The 25004-nt window shown below is 49.4% G+C and overlaps 1 protein-coding gene across 1 annotated transcript in view; it reads right to left on the reverse strand.

The window, feature by feature from the left end:
* Nucleotides 1-25004, reverse strand: part of CSMD2 (CUB and Sushi multiple domains 2) — a gene marked incomplete at both ends in the record, with an annotated part of 303868 nt that overhangs the window by 270295 nt on the left and 8569 nt on the right. The window contains one exon of the mRNA XM_082296608.1: nucleotides 8012-8228. Within this exon, the coding sequence (XP_082152734.1) occupies nucleotides 8012-8228 (217 nt within the window). The remainder of the gene's footprint in view (nucleotides 1-8011; nucleotides 8229-25004) is intronic.

Here is a 25004-nt window from a genome sequence, read left to right on the forward strand (position 1 = left end):
GGCCCATTTTATCCCATCCCAGCCATCCCAGCTGCTGGAGAATTGATTCCAAACTAATCCAATCCACCGGCTCTGACATTCACTACCTTTTATTTTTCCTACCACGACAGTAACAATCAAGGGGCAAAACCCCCCGTTTTTCCTGTCCCTTAACCTCTCCCAGTGCCATAAACACCCACAATTTTCCCAGGAATTTTACCCAGCACAGTTCTCAGTCTCAGGAATCAGCTGCACTTCCCTGTCTTCCCCAAGCCAAGCACAATCCATCAAGGCCCAGAGCCCTTTGCTTACCTCTGACACTGACAAAGCTTCATTAACCAACACAGGCTCAGGGGACAGTGACAGAGCTCATAAATCCTGGCCTGGATGGATTTCTCCACTCATTTAAAGCAGGGTTTGGGTCAATTCCTGCTAGAAAAGTGTTATTTATAGAGCCCAGAGGCAGCACAGCCAGCTCAGATATACGAGGCCTTCACGGCTCAGGCTGGGGACAGGTACAGAGCATCAAATTTCAATAAATTTGATTTTCCATGCAATGCAATGGGGTGGGAAGACCCTGGAGTCGGATGTGATTTATTATTTTTCTCATGTCCCTTCCACGCTCATTTTTCCAAGATTTTCTGGGGTTGCAGTGGGATTTTGTCCCCTCTGCCCTGCTCGGGTGAGATCCCACCTGCAGAGCTGCCTCCAGCCCCAGGGTCCTGGTACAGGAAGGAGCTGGGATAGGGGAAGGTGTCCCTGCCCATGGGGGTGGAACTGGATGAGCTTTTAGGTCCTTTCCCACCCAAACCCTTCCACGATTCCATGAAATCCAACTCTGGCACCTCTATTCTCAGCCTTGTTATGACAAACCACGAAGAAGAAAAACACAAATTCACAGAAAAGTTCATCAAATCTCAGTCACCCCCTGGCAAATCCGAGCTGACATTCCAAGTAAACAAAGACAAGTTTGGATAGAACCCAAGCACGGCTCAGTGGCTTCAATTCAGAACTTGGCAGATTTGGGTTATTTCTGTCTTTCTTCAAAAAAAAAAAGAAAAAAAGAAAAAAAAGCCAACAGGGGTGTGAAATCGAGTAAATGGGAGAAACGAGTTCTTGGAACCCCCTGGAAATCACACAAGGTTTGTTTACTGCTAAACACAGGGCAAGTGGGGAACAACAAACAGGTGTTGCCACAGTGGAGGTGTTGGGAATACTGGGGCTCACAGCAGCCCTCCAGTGCAGAAATCCAGTGTCCTGTGGCCCGAAGAACAGGCACAAATGTCTGAGACAGCCTGAAACGCAAGGAAGGCGGGATGGAGAAGTGCTCAGGCCAGCAGCTTTCTGTGCTTCTGGGATTAGGACATTTTCCAGCTGGGAAAGCTGATAAGGGAATTGCCCAGGGAGCAGAGCAGCTCCTGGGCTCTGGGCAGGACTGATCCCGGCTCCTGGGAGGGATTCCCAGCACATCCCAGTGCTCTGCCTTTCCCCCACTGCTGCACTGCCCAGCCTGTCCTGGCACCAAACCCCACAGAGGGAAGTGCCACCTTCCTGCTCACTGATGGCAGGATCTCTTGGTTAAAAAGGTATTTATTTTTGAAGATCTGGTTCTGTATTAAGTCCAGAGACCTTTGGGACAGGTTCTTACCAAGCAGGGCCAGCCTGGAGCCACCTCCTCATCACAGAGCACCTGGGTGACAACCAAGAGCCAACAGCCAAAACCTCCCTGTGCTGCCCTCACCCTCCTCACACCAGCCCTGCTCCCTCCCAGAGCAATCTAAAAACGAGAAGCACCAAGCCAGCGCCATGGGTTGGTTCAATTTCCCCCCCTCCACTGCTAAAAAAATCTCATCTCGCTCCCTCTGATCCCAAAAACCTCCCCACTGGTGCTAGGATTGTCACTGCTGCTCAGGAATGAAGGCAGCTGTGTCTGAAATGAATGACTCGAGGTGGCTGTGGCTGTGTCACTTTACACAGCTCTTGCACAGAGGCACAAAGAGATGATAAACCTGACACAGAACTCCAGAGAGCATTTCTTAGCAGAGCATCAGTTGTGTTTATCATGAGCCATCTCTGACAAGGAGGAGTGAGCCCTGAGAGCCATCTGAGGTCTCATTTACCTGGAGCCCTCGCTCCAGGGTTTGCAGTGCTCACATCCAGCCCTCACCATCTCCTGATGTCTGCAAGGGCTGGGGCCACCTGAACAGCTCCCCTGAAGGAGAACCAACCATCAGCTGGGGGATCTGGAGAGGAACACACGACCCTGGGCTCTGGGAATGACCTGGCATCCCGGTGCTGTCACACAGAGCAGGGGAACCCCAAGGAGAGGCTGAGGGGGGAAGTTTTGTGTGTTCTGCTGCGAGAGGTCCCCAGCAGAGTGCCACGAGCTCCTGCTGCTGCCTCAGCCAGGCCAAGGGACACCCCAGCCCTGTCCTACAGGAGGCACCTCACAGCACTACCCCTCCCTTCCCTCCACAGCTCCAGGCCGGAGGGACAGGAGGCTTTAAAGAATTGCACCAACACGGAAATGGAAGATGAAGGACACCGTGAGCCTCCCCAGAATTTCCATGCACTACTTAAACTCATCCTAGAAAACCCCCGCCTCACCCACCAGCAGCAGCCAGGGCTCACAGATCCATCAAAGGCTGTTCCAGGGCAGAGTCTTAATTAAAATCCAGTAGATGCTGCCCAATTACAGAAAATCTTCCTACACTTAATCCACTTCACACACCTTAATTTGCAGCAAGAGGCATAAAATCCCAGGACCTTAAATCTCACCCCACGGCACCCCCTGCCATGGGCAGGGACACCTTCCACTACCCCAGGTTGTTCCAAGCCCCGTCCAAGCTGCCCTTGGACACTTCCAGGGGTGGGGTTTGTCAGGCTTTGCTGAGAGATTGTCCCTAGAAACGTGGTTAATCAGCAGTTTGGGGGAAAACAAAAACTATTTGGGGAAGAAAATATTATTTGAGTAACAGCAACACCTGAGGAGACCCCCCCTGTGTGCCACACCTCACACCTGGGACAGCAGAGCTGAGAGCAGGTCCCTTAACCCCTAACCCAGGATTAAACTGCTCCTTCCCCATCTCTGAAGAGGCTGCCAAAATATCCGTGCCAGGCCTCCTCCCAAGCCTACAACATTCCACACGGTGCCAGGGAAAAAGCTCCCACTCTGATTGAATCAGCTGCTTTCACCACTCCTCCTGATGCACCCTCTGCTAATAAATATGGAAAAACTGAATCGAGCCTCTGGAAATTGCAGAGCCCTGCTGCAGTTGCATTAACTCCATTACCTCTTCCTGACTTTCAGCTCCAGTTTCATCAATTATCCTACAGACGGAGTTTAAACACTCAGCACTTCCTCAGAACAAAACAGGGACACTGCTGAAGGGTCCTGGAGCTGCTGGAGCAGCTCAAACACGTCCCTTCCCAGGGAGGAAAAATAAAATAAAGTGGATTTTATCCGACAAAGCAGAGAACATAAATTTAAGTGGGGTTTTGTTGTGTTTCTTTTCCCATGGAGTTAATGGGAAGTGACAAAAGACTCTGCTGAGGGGGAAAGGGAGGTAGGACTCGGATGTTTACTAAAGGTGACAACGGATTTAGCTGGCCCTCTGCTTTATTTATCCTTCTCCTTAGCAAAAAGAACTGTAGTCACCTTGGAGACATGAGGCAGTGACAAAGGAATATGTCACAGGACCAGAGGTGACCCAACACAAACTCCTAACACAAGCTCTGTGCATTCCCAGGTGACAAATGCTATTTTTCCAGGAATTTCTTTACCAGGACTGAACCCCAGAATGTCGTTTCATCCCAAATTTGCATCTCTGCAAGCCACAGGAACACTGGGGGAACTCTCTCCTCTCCCCAGTTCCCTTTGTCCCTTCCTCTCCTCCTCCCTTTTGCTGTTTTTAAGATCAAAAGCTTTGTGCTCTTGATTGGTAATTAAGTACAAGTCACCCAGGCTGCTTTTTCAGAGAGTAATTAAAAGGTTATCAAGAGAAACATGCAAGGTGCAGGTAATTCCTGGAGCAGCTGTAATTAGGTCAGCCCAGAGATAACTCCGCTCTTATCACCAGGATCACATCCTTTTGGAGTTCAAACAAAATACTTAAACTTTCAGTCAATTAAATGTGGCCCAAGATGTGGTTTTGAGCTGCTCACAGAGCAGATTGATGGCAATCCTTCTCTTCACTCTTCAGCCCCTTGTCAGGGAAGAGGGATGAGGATCTGGAAGCAGCTTGGGCAGGAGATGCTGCGAGATGCGGGACGTGAGCTGCACGGCCCGAGCAGCGGGGCCCTGTGCCAGCAGCAGGGTTTCTCTGCTTTGCACAGAACCCCATTGCAGCAAGGACTTGCAAATGTTTCCCCAGACCCTGCACACTCTGCAGCCACGGCAATTTCTGCAAAATCCTCCTCAGGACGGGCAGGTTCCTCCCAGCTGTGTCAATAAACACCTCTGAGCGACGCCTGTGGAGAAACAGCCGGCACTGCCGCGGCTCTGGGAGTTGTTTTTCTCTGGATGCACAGCCTCAAACAAACGTTTTCTCAGGCAAATAAACTCAGCATCACTGAAACATTTTGTTTGAACAGGAAAGAGACCAGAGGATGACACAGTTCCCTGCCCACAACAGGCAGCAAGGGAAGCCCAAGGGTTGGAAGAGCCTAAGAAACCCCAGCATTGCTCAGCACATTTACAAGTGAGGAGTCTCTCCTGGTAGAAACATCCCATACTGTGTCCCCTGGGCTTCCCAACGTAGTTTTAAACATCTCTGGAATGGAAAAAAATCTGTTTTTCTAAGTTGACCACTTCCATTTGGAGCGTAAATTCACCAGGTCTCACTGGGAAAACAGAATGAGGGAGCTGAAGCGCCCGACTCACAGGGAGACTGTAAATGTGCCTTCCCTGGATCTGGGTGCAAGCCTGAAGCTTCAAATCAGGCAAGTTGCAACTGATTTAAGATTTTCACGTTAGAAGTGTCCTGCAAATTACCAGCAGATGAAAAAGCTGGGGGAAGCCACGTGGGTCTGTCGTGCCCACTCTGGTTACGTCACGGAGCAAGAGTCTGACACAAAGAGGTGCAGAGAGCCTCCCAAACCCCACAGCAATCTCAGAGCCATAAATAACCCCAAGCATTCAAATTGCAGTCAGGTCTGTGCTGAGCTTCTGAGCCCAGCACAGTGGGAAGGCAATCAGGAAGGGAACCTGATTGGAGCGACCTCCGAACAATGACACAATCACAAGGCACAATGGGAACTGGGAAAAGACTGTTCTGGAATAACTGCACAGTCAGAGCAGGACTCCCCATGACTCCCTGATCCCACAGCAGTTGGGAACTTGAAGGATGAGAATTTGGGAGGGTCTGGTCTGGTGTAATGAGCCCAAGAGAAGGGCAAGTCCTGGACAGGAACCAAATCCTGATGTCCCTCATCAAGGAAGAGAAAAATCTGCAGCCACCACAGCTCTCAGGTTTCACAGAAAATTCCCCCACAGTGGTCCCTGCTGGAAGCAAGGAGCTGGGAAAATTCTAGTGGACAAGGAGGAATGGGTTCCAACCGAAAAAAGGGGAAGTTTAGGTTATATACATGGAAAAAATCCTTCCCTGTGAGGGTGGGGAGGCCCTGGCACAGGCTGCCCAGAGAAGCTGTGGCTACCTCATCCCTGGAAGTGTCCAAGGCCAGCTTGGAGCAACCTGGGATAGTGGAAGGTGCCCCAGCCCATGGCAGGGGATGGAATGAGATGGAATTTAAGTTCCTTTCCAACCCAACCCACTCCAGGATTCTAAAAACCCAATAATTCGCGAGAAGCTGAAATAGCAAAGACTTGAAAATGAGCTCTGATTTTAGCAAACAAAGCAAAGTCATGGCACTGAGAAATGACAACAGCCCTGCATGTCTAAATTAAGGCACTGCAACCCATTTAATATTCACGTCCTCATCACAAACACGCAACGCAAATTCCCTAATATCCAGTAAAGCTGTTTATTAGCAAACGCCTCATTGGATTAGGGCTGCTCTTATTCTATTAGGGAACCTTCACACCACATTAAATTGCAAGACAAGAGGGTGTTTGCCAGCACACGATGAACACAACATTAACCCCTTCCCAGGAAATCCTGGAATGGTCTGGGTTGGGAGGGACCTGAAATGTATCACTGATGCTCAGAAACGCAAGTTTGAGAAGGGAAGAAGCAAAGCAATCCGTTGTCCCTTCCTCTCCCCTTGCTCACAGCTCGTTTTGGGTGAGCTCTGATGAGTGACACGTGGCCATCCATCTTCAGGGCCGCGCCTCGGTGATGAATTGAGAACATCTGGAAAGCAGGCAGGGAAAAAAAAGCAAAATTGATGGCCATGGGAAAGGGAAAAAAGGGAGTAAGAAGGGGAAAAAAGTAACCCAGTGTTAGGCAACGGAGTTTAATGAGGTGACATTGATGTACCAAAAATCGTATATGGGATCTCCTGAGGTGGAAGGGACCCACAAGGATCTGGGGACACCCCAACAGTCCCACCCTGTGCCTCAGAGCATTGCCCAAACTCTAAAATTGGTGAATGAAGAAGCGAGACACGGAACAGCCCAAAGGAGCCAACTCCAGGTTTTGAAGTTACTGATCCAGAAATGCTCCAAGGGAAGAAAGCAAATGTCCACCATGCATGAGTTCATCTTCTACTTTGCTAAGCCCTCTCTAAGTGCTTTCAGACCTCTAGAAATCCCCCTCTTTATTTCCCCTCTTTATTTCACTTTCCTGCCCTAAACACACTCCACTTCCCGAACCCCTCATCCCACATGAAACATCCCCACGTGCCTTTTGCTGCTGGTCCCATTCCCCAGCTCACATTCACCTGCCCAAGCTGCACCTGAGCTTCACCAGGGATGCAGAGGGAGGACCTTTTCTGCCTCCTCACCTTCCCCCAGCTCAGCCTTGGGAGGTCCCTTTCTGCTACTTCTATTTACAACCACAATATTCTTGCGAGTATCTCAGAGCAGCGTTAACTTCTCACCACACAAAGTTTCCTGAGCCGAGTTTTCCCCGCAATTTTCCACCTTTCCATTATCCCCAAAGCAAAGCACTGAACCTCCTGATTAAAGGCTGAGGCCCCGTAATTAACGTGATTCTCAAGCACAGTTGCGAGATGAAGAGATGACTTATTTGCATAACTGAAATCATCTACATAAAGAGCTGATTTCCACCAGGGTGCAGCTCAGATGCTCCACTCGGGTTAGACAAGACACTGAGGTCAAAGGATTTGTCCTGAACTCAAGTGGCTGGAAGGAAAATCGGTTGCCAGGGCTCCAGCGCTCTCGCCAGGGATTCAGAGGCTGGATGCTGCCACTGCTCCATGAGGTTTTGAATGCATTACTGTCAGGCTGGAGCTGCCAGCAGCACCAGCAGCCCTGTCCCCAGCCACCCGGCTGGTTTCATCTGGAGGGCTGAGATCACGGCTGCTCACACGTCTGACACCTCATGGAGCATCTGCTGCCACAGCAACGCATCCAAATCAGCCTCCCACAAAACTTTTTAGGAACACTGGAAGTGTCATTTGAGAAGCCATGGAGAGTTTTCCTACTAAAGCGGGTTACTGAACGTCTCTTAGCCCTGGAGGTCCAACAGATGTGAGGGAATACGCCCCGTCCAGCTGCTGGATGGACTCTGGGTGAAGGAATAACCCAGATTTTGGGGGAAAACCCACAAAGCCTTTGGCAGAGCTATCACTGAACCCCACGGCCCATCCTCCCACTCTGAGAGTCTCGTCTGGTCTCAGGGAAGCTCTCTGCACATTAACTCTGCTTCCCTCCTGCTCCATTTCCTAATTAACTCTGGATGTCTAGGATGACTCTTGATAAATCACTACTGTCAGGCATTCAGAGAAACATTTCAAGCCTTATCAGAGATAAGAAATCAAAACAACTGTAAGAACTGCTCATGGAGAAACACTCCCAGTTTATTGCAGCATAAACATCCAAGGCGAGATTTAATCCCAGCAGCAGGAAGGGGGGACATGTTTATAAACATCACTGTAATGAACACTGTACCTCGTTCTCAGATTCCCCTGCTGAGGCAGCCCATCGTAGATGGATAATACATCAAAATCTTCCTCTAATGCAAAGGACTGGAAAACAAGCTGTATCCTGTTCTGCTCCTCAGCAGTGATTGTCCACGTGCAGTTTGCATAATTGGGGTATCCATAGGGAAAGCCTGGGCTCTGTATTGTCCCGTTTGGGCCCTGCAATGTGTGACTGCAGTTCTGGGCTGGCAAGAGAAAAGACAAAAGCACAAAGTCAGAGGGTGTCAGGTGAACAGTGAATGTCCTCACCATCCCCATTAACCACACAGGGTTCTTCCCACCGGGCTTCTTTGTCCCAGGAAACAGAGAAAAGTAGAATCTAAGGATGAAATTGTGGCTTCCTCCCTGCAGGGATGTGGAGCCCAGACCCCCAGACACATCCTGGGCTCTGCTCCCAGCAGCTGTGAGCACAGCTGGATTCACAGCTGCTGCCTGTCCCTGGGGACAGCTCCCTCCTCAGCCACCCCTCCCCAGCCCACCACAAAACCCAGCGTTCTCCCCATCCCACTCCGTGCATTTGGGATTTCACCCATGCCAGGTGCCAGGCCCTGCTGGGTCACAGAACAGCACAGGGATGATGCCAGAGCTGACTGTCTCCTTCTCCCTCAATTCCACCCGGACAAGAGGCAGAAGAAGGGCTGGAGTGGGCAGGCAGTGCCACATCCCTCACCCTGGGAAAGCAGAATGGATGCACATGGAGTGAGGGGCTGGGCCACCACAGCAGCCAGGCTGGCCAAGGCTGCCTGAAACCTGCACAGCCAAAGGTCAGGAATAAACCTGTCCTGACCCCAGAAAGAGCAAGACACAGTGCAAGGTTTGACCCAACAAACCATCCTCTAAGGTGCCTTCCAACCCTGACCATTCCATAATTCTGGGAATAGGAGACAGCAGCAGCACCACCCCCCACCCCTATCAGACCTGATGGGGGGACACCAAAGAAATTGTTGGCCAGACCCTGCCTTGGAGGGCTGCTGGTCCCTCTCAGCCAGTTCTGAAAGGTTTGTGCTCAAGGTCTGGCTCAACACACAGCAAACACCTTCAATCAGTATTTCTGAGGAGCTGCTGCAAAGCTGCATCTTCTGAGAGCAAAACCCCTCCTGTGACACCAGTGGAACACCTAAAACCTCCCTCAAATCTCAAATCCATTTCCCCTGCCCAAAGCAGTACCTGGGAACACTGCATGACAAAGATCCACTGCCACAATGTACAATTACAGGATATATGAGATTTTCTTCTCTCTGGGGACACAGGTACATGAATGTGTTTTGGGAAAAGCCTAAATGACAAATTCCCTTTAGTGTTTTCCTCTCCCTTCACTGTTACTCTACCTGGATGTCTTTGGAGGCACAAATTCCCTCTGAACTGGTACAACCCTCCCTGCCTTACTGGAAGAATTCCTCCACACAAAGCCCAGTTCCAGACAGATGGAAGGGTCAATCTCATGGCCCAAAATCAGAGTTTCACCTTTATCCTCTGAGCTGCTGATCCCTGCCTCTGCTCCAGCTTTTCCCACCCATGCTGGATTGTTTACCCGCTGATGGGGACAACAGAGGCTTTCAAGTCGAAATGCATCAGAGTAGAAATTACTTCTTTGATTTCTCCTTGCCTTTTTTTTTCAAAGGCAGCAAAGGCATTTGCACTTCTGAGTGCCAAGCAGCTACAGGTACAGAGCTGCAGAGTGGTGCTCATTAAAGCCAATTATAATTAGATTGACCTACTTTGGGTGCAAAAAACGCTCCGTGGAACTTCTCCCTGCAAGACGGAGTTCGCGGTTTTATGAATCTAAAACGGCCCATCCCATTTACTACCCAGGGAATCTTTTTGTAGCACGTTCATTGTATCAATGAGAGGCAGGACAGCCCCACAATCCACCAGGGATTAAAAGTGAGGGAGGATTCCTTAACTGGAGTATTTTGCATTTCCATAGCATCTGGCACCTGCCTCTCTCAGGGCTTTTTGTCACTACATTAGAGAAGAATCCACCTCCCTCCTCCACTTGGGCTCCACTTATCTTGGGGAGTTCACTGGAAAAGACATTTGCTCAGTGCCAGAAAGCTGCACAGGACTGGGAATATTCCTGTGATCACAGAGAAGTAAAATGAACCCCAGTTTGTTTTAACAACCAAAGATCCACGAGCTCGGTTCTCCAATTCAATCGAATCCTTTCTCCAACCACAGCGACGCTCAATAGGCAGCAGGGGGATATTGAACTGTTCCTCCTGCTCATTTTTATTTTAATCATAAGTTCATCAGAACAATTTAAGGCAAATGGGAAATTAAAGAGGCTGTGTCTCTCCATTTCCTGATGGTATAAAAGCTACCAAGGCTGCATGAAGCTCAGGAAATAAATTCAAGGTCAGAGACATCGTGTTCCAAACGCTTCCAAGGTCATACGGAAGCTCCAAAATCCACCAACTCAGCCCATCCCTGCACAACCAGTGCCACAAATGGACATAAATCTCTCTGAAAGAACAAATAAATAATAGAAAAATAAGACAGAGTTTTATGATGCATCCAATCAATCTACTGAAATACTTGCATGTTCACGATGTTGACCCAGAGGTGCTCTGGGCACAGATAGAAGAAAATTGCTTATTGCAAACAAAGAACAGCTTTGCAAAAGCTGCCAAACTGGGCAGTAATATATTCTGTAATAGCTGTAATAGCAGGGAACTTCATTTAGATTGGACATTGCTGGAAAAAGTCATCAGGCAAGGAAAGAAATCCGGGAAGCTGAGGGAATTTATGTGTTCTATCATTTGCTTCCAGGTCTGAGTTAGTTCAGCTCAGCCTTGACTGACAAAACCTTATCTAAAATTCAAAATTTCTCCTCTGAAGATTGCAAGAACAATTCCCTTCATCCCTTTGGCCCAGGAGCACAAATAAGTAGAAAGATATGAAAGGGCAGCGCCGGTGCCTGTGCTGGGAAGTTCCAGGAGGATTTGGGGTTGACAGAGGACAATTCTCCCAAAATTTCTGGCACATTCTCCCCAACCCAAAGTCTGACACGAGGCACCTCCAACTCCTCACCCAGAGAGGGCAATGCTGCATCGGCCCCCCCTCCCAGCCTTGCTTTTAACCTCAGCTCAGGTGTGTTTCTGTAGATATTCCAGCTCCTAATCTCTTATCCATGGGCTCACATTCCGGAGGGTGTGACACCCCCCGGCTTCATCACAGGGATGGGTTTGTGGGCATTTGTCCGATTTGTGATGGAGTGAAAGCAGAGCTGATCCCAAGCTGGGCTCTGCCAACACCTCCTGCCCCTCTCAATTCCAGAGAGTGGTTTACTGGGACTGTATCCCCGTAATGAATCCATCAGTGCTGCTTCACTGCCACGGCACTGGAACTTCCAGACAAGGACAACGGCGTTCCCACGCCTGGCACTGCTCAGAGCCCTTCTCCAAAGGGATCACAACCTAAGGCAGGGAAAAACCACAGCCCAAGGAATCACAGAGTCATTTAGGCTGGAAAAGACCTCCAAAATCATTGAGTCCTTTAAGGAAACCCATGTGACTTTGGGAAAACATCTTGGTCTGGGACACCACCAGTGATAATTCACTGATGGTGACTCAGTTTTTCAATTCTTTTACACATTGGTTTAACCAACTGAACCAAGTCTCCATTTCCAACAGCTCCTCTGTGCAAGAGCCACTCTCTGAACAATCCCCAGACTAACTGGCTTCACCCTGGGCTCCTCTCGAGGGAAACCATGGAATATTTACTCTGCAGTACTCTCACAGAAGAGCTGCAGCTCTGAGCCACGGGCTGCCCACAGCAGTCTGTACCACACAGTTAATCCCCACGGTACAGAACTTAACGTGACCAGACACTGCAGTGAAAAATAAGTAACAGAGGAGAGTTCCAAACTCCCCAAGCTTCGTTGTGGGGCTGCCATGAAGAGAAAGGAAGGATGGCAGGAGCAGCAACAACATCCTCGTACTCCAAAGCGGAGTTCTTCTGACAGGACAAGCTCCAGGAGTGGAGCCAGAGACTCGTGGGAGCTTCAGTTCCACTGTAAATCCAAACTCACCTCGACACACAAGCCAGGACCATTCTGGTGCCAGTCACTGCAGCTTTAGAGCAGCCCTAAAGCAGCAGGGCTGGCTGGGCTCTGGGGCAGCACCAGTTCACCCCAGTCACTGCAGTGGGGCAGCATCCACTGGTTCCCAATGTCCTCAGTGTCCCAGAGGTGGCAATGGTGGCACTCAAACCCACCAGGTTATGTGCATGAAAACCAGGAGAGTCAACCATTCAGGAACATTCGCAGCAACAGGATTTTGTTATTCCCTTCAAATAAGCAACACTTGAGGCCAGGAATGAGCTGCCCTGGCTGCTGCTCCCCCCCAGCCCCTGCCTGAAGGGGAATTCCAGCAGCTCCAGACTGAGATAAACCTGAACATCCAAACTGTGTCACTACAAACCTCCACCAAGCTGTCAGAGGTAAACACAATAACAAAGGCGTTGTCTGACGTGACAAGTGCAAAGGAAATGAGTAGGGAAAAAGTCATCTTCCACCTACTTTCAATTCCTTAAACTTAAATCCCAGGCCAGATCCGGGGTGGTGTAAACCAAGGAAGAATTGTAGCTGCTGGTTTACACCACGTTCTTATCCAAGGAAGCAACGCTTGAGAGAGAGGGAGACTGAATTTCTCTCTGAAGTGCTTCCTAAAATACAAGTTGCTGCACTTTGCTCCTCAGCAGAAACGAAATCTAATTTAGCAAACACTGATGCATGGTCACTGCACAATTCAGTGGGAACAAATATCAAATCATGCACAGTGCCTTGCTCTCAGCAGCATCATTTATTGAGGATCCACGGCTGCCTCCTCCCTAATGCAGCAGTTTGGGGCATTGCCATTTGCTTTAGTTACTGCTCCTCACACAGAAATGCTGTTACTCCGTGTTGTTCTACAGCCATTCCACCAAACACGGGCGCATCAAAAACCTCTCCCCAGGAGAACTGAAACCCACATCCTGCAGCCACACAAACGCTGAAACACCAGGGGCAAATCCTGCCTGCCCAGCAGCACCTCCGAGGTTTGCTCACCTCACAGAGCCCTCCGCTGCTCGGAGCCCTCCAAACCCACACGCGCCGACTCCTTTCATTGTTTGCACCGCCTTCTAAATAGGGAAAAGGTTCCTTTGCCCGTTGTTTACTGTTGTGAATCATTTATCAGGCACTAAAGATGCCTCCTTACGCGGTGCTTTACCAAGTCATTACAGCTGATCACAAACACGGAGTAGTTTACTCCCAGCCCGGCTCTGACTCTCCGCCTCACCCAATTTCAGTGAGCAAACAGGAAAAGCACCTCCACCCCGGATCAATCCAAGCCTTGCTGCCCTCAGGATTCACCTTCTCCGAGCTGGAGCTTAACCTCCAGTCTCCCATCAAAGCCTGCTGGGTAATAAATAATGCAGAGTCATTCCATTAACTATAACTTAATCAAAAGCCCGCGGATCCAAGAGCATCATCAAGGGGCTGATTTACATCTCAGATAGCCCGAGCCTGCTTCCCCCTGAGCAAGGGGAGTGATGAGCCGGGCACTGCAAGGGCACAGAAAGTGCATTTGTTCTGAATTCAGCTCGTGCCAGCACTGCCAAGCCCAGGAAGAACCCAAAGCCCCAGCTCAGCTCAGCTGCAGTCTGGGAGCTTCCAGCAGGACAGCACAACTCCGCAGATCCCAAAAACACCACGGGTCTCTGGGCACACACAACCCTTCCCTCCCAGTCCAGGAGTCCCTCACTCCCCCCTGCCATCACTTTGTCCCTTTTAGTGCTGCCCAGGCTGTTACTGCAGAGCTCCCACACCCAGGCACTGCTCCAGCCCAGCAATTCCATTTTAAGGCCTTCCCAAGGAAAAAGAGAGGAACAAAAGACAAAAGAAGTGAAAACGTATTTAGATTTCCCCACGTGTGCTCTCCCTTCCTTTCCCAACCAAAAATACTGTCTTGGAAAATGACGAGAATTTCCTACACATGTTTGGGATTCCACAAAAGCTCCAACTGAGCCACCACACACCTGAAAACCACAACACCCACACAGGAAAAGGGAGTTTGGAAATTCCAGGTGTCTCTGCCCCATCCTCAGGCACCACCACACTGCTCTGTCAGCCCACAGCATTCCCAGTGTGTCTTCCAGATGACACCTCTGTGTTTCAGATTAGGAAAAGCCTGGACAAAATCACCCCAGCTCTGCCTTTCCTCCATGTCAGATCCATCCCGTTATTCCTTCAGACCGTGGTATTTTCTCCTCCCCACGTGGCCTCAGAGAAAGGTTCATTCTCCCCAGACACGGGATGTTCACCCTGCAGCTCGTGAAGCCTCTGGGAATATGTGAAAGGCAGGAAAGGGAAAGAGAACAGACACGAGGCTTTTTCAGCTCTCTAGAAATGTCATGAGCACCTACAGAGACAGAAAGGCACCTAACACCAGGAATGCTGAATCTACACACCCAAAAATGTGGGAAAGCACCACTACGGAATAAATGAGCCCAATCTGTTCAATGCTTCCCTCTTCAGTGACGGTTCTGACCCCCTGGTGGGGTTCTGGACTCTGCCCAGCTGTGCCACATCTGTCCTGAAGTGCCAAATCAAAAACTGGACACTGAGTCCAATCCCAGCTGGACACTGGGGTGAACGTTCATTCTGCCTCACCCCGATGTTGGGATGCCACCTGTCACCTCCACTGGCACAATCCCTCCTCTCCTCCAGCCCTCTTTGAAGAAAGTCCTTCCAGCTTTATCATCCTTTGGGTTTGTAATCCATGGCCGAGCCTGTGGAGAGCACATCCCTCCAACAGTGAGCTCCGAGCAGCTCTGACAGCGGCAGTGAAAACACCCAGGAAACGTCCAGCTCCAGGTAACAGCAAAACCCGTTCCAGGGAGGAATGTGACAGCCCAGGAACATGACACTGCACACATGTCCTGTCTCACCAGCACACAGCAGCACCCTGACAGGCCAGAGACTCCAGCTGCTGGGAGGGACTGGGAAGGAAACGCTGCCCTGGGTTATGCTGGGAATTGCTGGAGTAGTCGCTGGTCCTAAAAGCAGCTGCCAGATTTCCACTTGGGGCTCCAGACCTCCTGTCCTCACAGTGTCACCCCAATCCCCCCACAGCTGCTCCCTCATCCCCCCACAGCAGGAACAGGGAGAGAACGGAAGGGTAAAAGCCAGAAAACGTGTGGGCTGAAATAAACAGCTTCATAGGGAAAGCAAAAGCCGTGCACGCAAGCAAAGCAAACCCAGGAATTCATTCCGTGCTTCCCGTGGGCAGGCAGGTGCTCAGCACCTCCAGGAGAGCAGGGCCCCTTCACATGGAGCAGAGAAACACCATCAATTCCAAATGTCCCCTCCTTCCACCTTCGTTCATCCATTTATGTCACATGCTCTGGGATACCCCACTGGTCACTTGGGGTCACCTGTCCCTGCCATGTCTCCTCCCAGCCTCCCACACACTCCCAAATCCCTCCCCAGCACGGCCATATGAGGGGCAGGAAAGGCCTTGGCTCTGGGCAAGCTCGGCACTAACAAAACACCTCTGTGTCGTCAACCCCGTGTTCGGCACAAAGCCAAAACACAGCCCCAGAGCAGGGAGGAACATTAACTCTGCCCCAGCCCGAAGCTGCACGTCCCGCCCCTTATTCCATGCCCAGATCCCACATTATCCAGCACAACTCCACTCGCACCGCTCCCCTTCCCAAGTTTTGTTATAACAGCAGATATCATTCACACGGTCTGTGGAGCACCCCTGCAAAACACCCATGAAAAGTCCACAGAAAGTCTGTTGGACTCATTTATTCCATGACTTTGGGCTCCACCTGTTCTGGTGGAATCAACTCCACCCCAGCTGAAGGCAGCTCAGGGAGGGCGAGCGTGGCACAATGACCTGAGCGTCCCCTGTGCCATCCCTGCCCTGGAATGACCTGGGAACAGAAGGGATTCAGCCTGCCCGGCCCTCATCCCTGTTTTTTTAAACAAAGATTGTTATCTAATCAATCGCTGGCTCCCACCAGGTGCTCGCTGTACCATTCCCAATCACTCCAGCAGATTGATGGAGCACTTTGCCATCTGCAGAGCTCCCAATCCAAACGGAATCAGAGCAGGTGAGACAACAGGACAAGTGTTTAGGAGGGGAGACTCACACACAGTGAGGGGAAAGGGAGATGGATTCCCTCCTGCTGGAAGAGGAGGCAGGAGGGCTTCAGGACTAATAGTGGAAAATACTGAAAAATTCCTCTGGAGTTGTTCTAAGAAGACTTTAGAAAATCTCTCGTAACACATCAGTTTTAATATCAGCAGTACCAAAGTCTAAAGTCCGGTTTAGCAAGGCACATTAATGAACACACATTTTCCTGACCATTTCCAGTCAGCCACCTGCAAAAATTGTGCATTTGATTTGCACTGACTCCAGGTGGAGACACAAACACTGCTCCATCCACCAGCTGATCCAATGGCAATGGATTCAACGTCAGGAAACGTTGGAAACGTGCACAACAAAGAAAACTTTGCTTGGTCAATACTGGTGAGGAGTTTCAATTACTGATTACAGCATCAACAGGGGAAGGGAAGGGAAAGGCAAAGGGAAAGGGAAGGGGAAGGGAAGGGGAAGGGGAAGGGGAAGGGAAAGAGAAAAGGAAAAGGGGAAGGGAAAGAGAAAAGGAAAAGGGGAAGGGGAAGAGAAAGGGAAAAGGAAAAGGAAAAGGAAAAGGAAAAGGAAAAGGGAAGGGAAAGAGAAAAGGAAAAGGGGGAGGGGAAGGGAAAGGGGAAGGGAAAGAGAAAGAGAAAAGGAAAAGGAAAAAGAGAAGGGGGAAGGAGAAAGGGAAGGGGAAGGGGAAGGGGAAGGGGAAGGAGAAAGGGAAGAGGAAGGGAAAGGGAAAAAGGGGAAGGGGAACGGGAAAAAGAAAGGGGAAAGGGAAAGGAGAAAGGGAAGGAGAAAGACAAGGGGAAGGAGAAGAGAAAAGGGAAAGGGAAGCCCCTGAACCTTTCAGCAGTGAACAAGGCACAGGACTCCTATCAGCAAAGCCGAACACCCCACACTGACCCTTCTTTAAGGGACCTGAGAGTCACCTGCTCAGTCACCAGTGAAGATTTGCCCCATTGCCATCTCTTTGGCCTTGCCAAGTACCAGAGGGCAGGATTCCAGAGGATTCCTTATCCCAGCTGAAGATCTGCTGCTTCCCACTCCACTCTGTGGACTGAGCACCACATAAATCCCAGGGCTGTGGTGCCACCCAAAGCATTTGCAGTTAGCACTGGCCACAAACAGAATTAGGAACATCTCACACCCCCCACACCTCCAGGCTGTGCTCTCTTTGCCAAAGGGTGATGATAAATCCTGAAGGGAACTTCCTCAAAGCTCAGGGAGAAACACCCGCGAGAGGAGCTGCACTGGTCTCGTGGAACACACCCTGCTGAGCTCCACTTCCACAGCAACCCTTCCCATGGCCACTGACAGGGAGTGCAGGAGGATGTGGAGTCATCCAGAGCCCAGCCTGTAATTCCTGCAGGCTTTCTGCAACCACAGTGTCATGGAATCACACCCAGAGCTGCAAAGCCTCAGTGGGACAGTCCCTGCCAGCAGCAGGGGAGCCTCAGCCTGGCAGTGGCACCAGAGCAGCATCCCTGGCTGCAGCCTGGGCACAGCACGGAGCTGGCACAGCTGTTCCCTGCTGGGATCAGATCTCTGCAGAGCGCTGGGACACCGGGAATGGCAGCCCAGGGAGCAGCAGCACCGTCAGTGCCCCGAGAGGAGCTCACACTCGCTGCCCTGCCCGGTGTGAACTGCAAATGCAGAGACAGCAGGGTCACAGCAGCTGTCCCTGCCCGTCCCTCGGCGTGAAGGGACCACCCCAGCTCACTGCCAGAGATTTATGCTCGATTTGCTTCCCCAGTGACAGGAGGGGAGAGGAGCATGGTGAGGCAGCAGGCAGGAGTCTGGCACTGACAGTGCTCTCAGAGCCCTCAGCACCACAGAGACTCTTTGATCTGCCCGGGATAAATATCCAGACACGTTCAGGATTGCACAGAGCCCAACACCCACCCCAAGCTTTCTGCAGGCCCAGCAAACCAGCCAATTCCTCTCCTTGTACCCTGTCTCACTAACCACACGTGTGTCTGTCCTGTGACAAAAGGGACTTTATTCCGTGCCCTTTGCATGAGAACGAGGGGCATTCGTTCTGCCAGGCCCACTGACCTCCACAGGGCTCTAGGACACCTCAGCTGAAGGAGTTCAGACATTCATATCCTGAAAAACCCCAAGCAAACAAAAAGCCTGAATGCCCCAGAAAGAGACCAGTGCTTTAAGCACTTTAAAAATCTAATTAAGCAGCCACAGTTGATAAGATTTTAAACACAATCCCTGGTTTCTGCCCTCACCACTTCTCAGAGCAGCAAATCCATTTCCTGGTACAGATGTTCCACAAGTCAAGTCTGGCCCCTGTGGCACTGCAGCAGCCTCGGATTTAGGTGAAATCACGGAGCTGTGTCACGGGAGCTCTTCACATCTACAGAATTCACCCCGAGCACAGGGCAACGTGACTGAGGCAGAAAACTCTTGGAAAAACTTCACACGCCCTGACAGGGTTTCACTCCCAGCTCGCCTGGGTTGTGCAGGGCAGTGGCAGGAAAGCTGGCTGGGCGTGTTCAAGGAAGCCTGAAGGACAGGGAATGAAGCTCCAGGCTTTGGAAGCCCTGGAAAAGCGGCAGCAGGATGGTTCATCCCAAATTACAATTCCAGAGGCAGCCGGGGCCGCAGCACCGCCGCTGGTGCCCTGATGTTGCCAGGCTCAGTTGCTAAGCACAGGCACACAGGGAGCAGCTCCAGCGCTTCCTGACAGGCCTTGGGAGAGGGAAAGGAGAGGGATTGTAAACACACAGAAATTTCTGTGTCTGCTGAGCCATCAGTGACAGAGTTTGGTGCCATTGCACACAAACCAGCATCCGCCACGTTCATCAAGTCCCAGATTATTTCCTTTACAACATTCCTGCCTCTGGATTTCAGCAGCTCCAGCTGTTTGGGGCTTCCTGCTGAGGCCCTGGGAAGTGGTGTGGAAGAAGCAGCCAGACACACAGGGAAGAACTGCTGCACCCAGCCCAGAGCGATCACTCCTCTGCACCAGCCTTAAACACCCAATCTGAGCCTGAATTCGAACCTGAATTTGAACCTGAATTCAGCCCAGGGCAGCTCAGCAACAGAAATGAGCCTGACAGGAGTGTTTTGAGCAAAGCCAGTGGCTGCAGGTGTGTCCAGGACACAGGAGCAGAGCAGCTCATCCACGTGTTTGGGATCAAGGATTCTATCCAGATGCCACAAATCACCCACCCCCAGGATGTGCAGGAAGTTCTTAAACAGCGACAGTGGAAATTCAGGATAAAGCCACAGCTTTGGGCCATTTCTTTCCACACCAACATTTTCCTTTGAACAGTTCTCCACAGTCTGTTTTACCTGGCCTGGGTGTATTTATGGAGGATAATTTGATCTCCTTCCTGTTTTCCAGGACAAGTAAGAGCTGTGCTTTCACTCCTCTAGGATACACCTCTGATCACCCTCAACCCATCCCGGTCGGAATTCTTCCTGTGCCAAGGACATCAGACCACTTCAATCCTTCCTACCAAGGCTCCTCAATGCCTCGTGAAGACTTTTATCAGCTCTTCCTCATCTCTGCTGGAAAACCCTTTGGAGTTGCCTACACACACACTGAAGCTCTCATGATTCACAACCCAGAAAATCCCAGGATTTTTCCAGATTGCTCTTGGATTTCACAAGTTCTGTTTCAAACTCTGTGGCTTTCACATTCCAAACAAACCTAAACAACTGGGTTTCCCAATGCTTCCCACACTTCCAGCAGCCACTCATTAACCAATTATCTGCAGGAAGTCCACAGCTGCACCACCCCTGCTGGAAACAGGAACCCTGGGCACACCAGCCATCACTTGAGATCACTTGCTCAGCTCCAGAAGCACCACAGTTATCCCAATATTCAGCCAGAATGGCCTCTTCAGGGATGTAATTTCCTTCCCTCAAAACTTTCCCTTTCAGAATTGTCTCTTAATCAATTTTGACTGTTCCCTCAGTGCTGCCACTCCTCTCCACAGCCATTGTCAGCAGAATAATAAACCCGGGCACTTATGGAGCTGCTTCCATCTCCAGAGCACTCCACAGGCATTAACCAATTAATGCAGATTCTGGCGTGAGGAACAGCCCCGCCGGGAATTCCCAGCACTTCCCTCCATGGCCTCTCAGTTCCTGCAGTGCCCTTGGATTCCATCACAGAACTGCTGAATGCTTTGGCTGGGAAGGGACCTCAAAGCTCCTCTCTCTGCACTTTGCCTGGCAAAGCAAGAGTTACCCTCGAAAAAATTACGGGTTAAGGCACGGTTAAGGCACCGAGATGGACGCTGGGAGGCCTTGACTGACCCTGGAATCACGAGAAGGTGTCAAGCCACCAGGTGACCCCTTTGTGACAAAGGCCACAAAACCCAACCCAAGCTCACAAATCCTTTTCAAAAGGCCCCAGGCTTTTCAGAGCCCCAGGTTTACAAATATTTTATAACCCAAGAACAGCAGAGAGATGCTCTGGAGCATTCCCAACCCCGCCTGAGCTGTGCAGCCACATTTCCCTTACAAACCCTCCCTGGACAAGTCTCCACTTATTTAGGCATCTAAATATCCTTAAAAATCTTGCCCTGGGAGTCCGAGCCTCAATGAAAATGTTCAGCCTGATTCAAAACCTTCTGAAAATTTTACTTTTATTTTCTCTCTAAGAGGAACACAGAGAAGATTTCATTTTTTCTCACCTCTACTGACAGACATCTGTAAAAATGATCCAGATCATCTCAACCCCCAACTGGAATTAAACTCAGAAAACACAAGCTAATTTGATGACAAACTTTCTTCCCAGCATCTGCAAATGGACTCCACTCACGAGCAGCATTTTTACTGTCTCATTTACAAGGTGCTAATTATTATCACCGAAACAGATTTTTCAATTTGTATTTCAATTATTTTGCAGTAAAATAATATTTGCATTTAAATGGTTTATCCAGTGGGCTCAAAGGCATTTTCATCTTGGGTGTTAGGATTATCTCAAAAAAGAAAATAAGAATTGAAGAAGGTGAAGTCAGGTTCAAGGTGAAATCCATCCCAAGTCCCAGTGGAGCCAAAATTAAAGAATTCCTCATGAAAATCTTTCATTATTGGACTGCCCTTGTCACCAAACCTTGTCACCACAGAACACCTGAAACCAGCTCGATTCCATTTGCCACTGAAGCTCTGTGTCCACCTGTCAAGTTCAATGTTCCCTCAAGGCCTAAGGGAGATCTTGGGCTCCAAATCCCATCTCCCTAATAATCTACAAGCCCTCAGCCCTTGGAATTCTCCCAATATCAGCAATTCCATCATTTCCCTGATGGAGAGCTGATGGTTTAAGGAGAGCGCAGTGGGGAGAGCTCCTTCACAAATAAACCTGCGCCAAGCTCTGAGGGGGTTCCAAGGGGTTTTTTCCCCTCCCCACCATGTTTGGGATTCTAATTTAGATTTTACACATCAATTAATTACCCAGGTTGTATTTTCATGCATTTTTTACTCCCTAAAAGCCCAGGAGTTACACAAGTCCCCTTCTGGTGCTTGCAGGGAGGCCACAGACCCTTTTTAGTCCCCAGGGCTTGGAACAGGGACCCAAAGAAGCTAAAACAGAAGAAACCACTTTACCCACTGCCATCCCCAGCATCTTACACCTCCAGAGCTGAAATAAATCAAAAATATCACTCGGAACAAGCAGAGACGCCACTTATTAAAAGCTCTTCACTCGTGCACCACAGTTCTCATCTCCCCACGCTCTGCAAAGTGAAATGTTCTGTCTGTTTACAAGTGCTCTGAGATCTTCCAACAAACCCCTCTGCCAGGCAATTGTATTACAACAGCTCACACTTGTGTGATTGGATTTGAATTACAAAAAGAGCCAAACAGAAAGCAATTTCTCCTGGGAATTTTTGTTAGGATATAAATCCAATTTTTACTTGATTCTGTTAACAGCACTTTCATATTCACTTCCTTTAAGTATTGCAGCACTTGATATTTATTACCTAATGCCTCCTTGTCACCTTGAGCAATCAATGAAAGTCACCTGGAGTTGACGGTACAGAGAAAAGTTAATAAATAAAAGTTAATAATTCACTTCACCCAATGAGCCAAAAAAAAACCAAGCCCGTCACATGCCCCAAACAACAACAGCTACAAAAGGCTCCTACCAGACTATCTGGAGAAAGAGTGAAACATTTCAATTATACTGAATTTTTCAGTCCATTTAGAGACGAATTTCACGTTTACAATGGCAAAACCTCGATTATTATTTCAGAGAATCATGGAATGGTTTGGAAGGGATGTTAAAGATCATCTGTGGGCACTGAAAGCTGTGAGCTCTGTTCAACAAGCAATGTCCCTCTGTCCAAACATCAGCTTGGTAACTGATGGATGCTCTGATAGCACAAAACCAGACTTTTCTGTCCTGTTCTGACCCAGTCTAGAAGAATTCTTGTGCCAGGCACCGATTTTCCACAACTTGTACAGTTTCTGCATCCTGTGACCTCTCCACATCTGTGCAACCACCAGAGAAACCCAGAACTCCCTTCCATTAACATTACATTGTGTTTTATTTTTCTCTCACTTCCTCTATCCATTTAAAACCTCATTTTCACCCACAGACATATTCCACTTCATCTTAGTTTTCAATCCCCAAAGCAGATCAATACCTTTCTTCTTCAATCTACATAGCTCTCAATCAAGGAGCTAACGGGGGGTGAATTGAATCGACTTGTTCGTTCAAATTGGGGATTTTTTGTCAAAAGTCTCATTTGTTAACTGCATTTCATGGAAAAAAAGGCAAAAAACTCCCTTTAAGAGCCCTCAGCATTGGACTCCTGGGCACAAAAAGGTCATTACTCGTTCTCTAGTTTAAGATTGGGAAGTGCTCCCAGGAGGAGCAAATGACAGAGCCTCCCCAGAGCCGGTATTTTAAATTCAGTGAAATGAACTTGCTCTTTTTAAATAAAATTAGTTAATTCAGCAGGAAGATGTCCAGGTGTTTACCAAGAGGTGACAACAGCAGAGACCTCGCAGGGTTGGTTTTTTATACCTTAAATCTTGCCCAGGATCAGAACCAGCCCTGCCTGTGACTCTGGAGAAGAGCCCTGGGCCTGTGAGACACCAGGGTAGCATCAGCCACAGGATCCTGGAATGGTTTGGGTTGGAAGGACCTTAAAGCTCATCCAGTTCCACCCCTGGCACGGGCAGGGACATCTCCCACTGTCCCAGGCTGCTCCAAGCCCCGTCCAACCTGGCCTTGGGCACTGCCAAGGGATCGAGGGGCAGCCACAGCTGCTTTGGGAATTCCATCCCAGCTCCTCCCCACCCTCACAGGGAAGCATTTCCTCCTTTTTTATCAAGTCCAAAGAACTTCACTCAAAACCCACCCTGGGCTTTATCTCTGGGCTCTCCCGACTGTGTAGGGACAATTCCACACCTTGTTCCCTCAGCACAGGAGCTCTGATGGGGCTTTTAAAACCGATTTTCATTCAAGCACCTACCAAAGTAGAGACATTCCAATGCAGCTGGTTTACCAGCTTTGAAGAGCTGCAGGATCTGCAGGACAGGACACCAGAGCCTGCAGAGAGGGAAGTGGAGCCCTCAGAGAGGGCAGATTGTCCTTCTGGTCTGGCTGCTGCCTCCAGAGGCTGTGCTGAACCCAACACTGGGAAGAAAGGCCCCACACTGGAAGAAAGTCCCCACACAATGAGGGACAAACTCCCCATCCTTCAAACCCTTCATTATTCTAAAATACTTCAATACTCTAAAACCCTTCATTACTTTAAAATAAGGTGTTATTTTAATATTAACAGCCTGAGTGGTGCTTAACTCTAATGCCAGCCCCTCGGGAATGCTGCTGACAGATGCCCAGTGTCCAGGATCCGTGCCTGACCTTTCCCTAATGGAGACAAAACAACAATAGAGGGATATAAACAATATGCTGTGGGATGCAAGGAGCATCTTTAAAAATGGCATCGCCTTTGGAAAAGAATCAGCTCCATTATCCTTCTGCAGGATGGGATATTTTCCTCCCCTTTCCGGGAGGAAATGTGTTTTTCTAGGTGTTATTATTTGGTGGATAAAGGGGAAAGGAACATTGAATTGTGCCTTTGTCACAGGAGAAATGAGCTGCAATTTTCTGTACCCCTGACTTTAACAGCTCCCCACAGCCTCTGCAAGGTGCAGAGCCTCCTTTGCCAGCAGCACGGAGAGGAGGGCAGAATCCTGCTGGGATTAATGGATTTAAAGACATGGAGAGGGAGGAATGGGGATAAGATGTGACCCTGTGTAAGCCACTACACCCCAACACATCATTCCCCACTGCAAAGCTCCTCAACAAACTTTCTGTGCCTAAAATCCCACTCCTGATTTTTCAGGGAATAAACTCCACCTCAGGCCATCCGACTCCAAAAGCAACGACATAAATACCACCAAAAAAAAAATTCTTATTTCAAACTCTGCTTTCACTAAATTAACTGAACAAAATATTGATAAACTGCTGATAAATAACAGGAACCGTAACAAGGAAACAAGTTCTCCATTTGATCTCTGCCATCCTGCAGGCATTCATCTTCTTAATTAATTAGATAATATTATTAGTACAGCACTATTTTTCCCCTCCATAGACAAGAAGCTGGAGCTCACATAATTTAAGCAACTGCTTCAAAGGCAGAGTCTGTGGCAGGTTAAAATCAGAAGGTCCAGACCATCCTCTGCCAATATCCTGCTTTGCTAAACACCGGGATCCAATTCCCTGATGCTTCTGGCAAATTCTCAGTGCAAATCTCCTACCTTCCCATCTCTAGGGAGTACACTTTGCTTTTAAAAGCTGCAGTCTTTGCATAAAACATGGATCTAAACATATAAAAACTGTGGAGGCAA

The sequence above is a fragment of the Coloeus monedula genome (assembly GCF_965178545.1).
Source record: "Coloeus monedula genome assembly, chromosome: 24".
Classification (NCBI taxonomy): domain Eukaryota; kingdom Metazoa; phylum Chordata; class Aves; order Passeriformes; family Corvidae; genus Coloeus; species Coloeus monedula.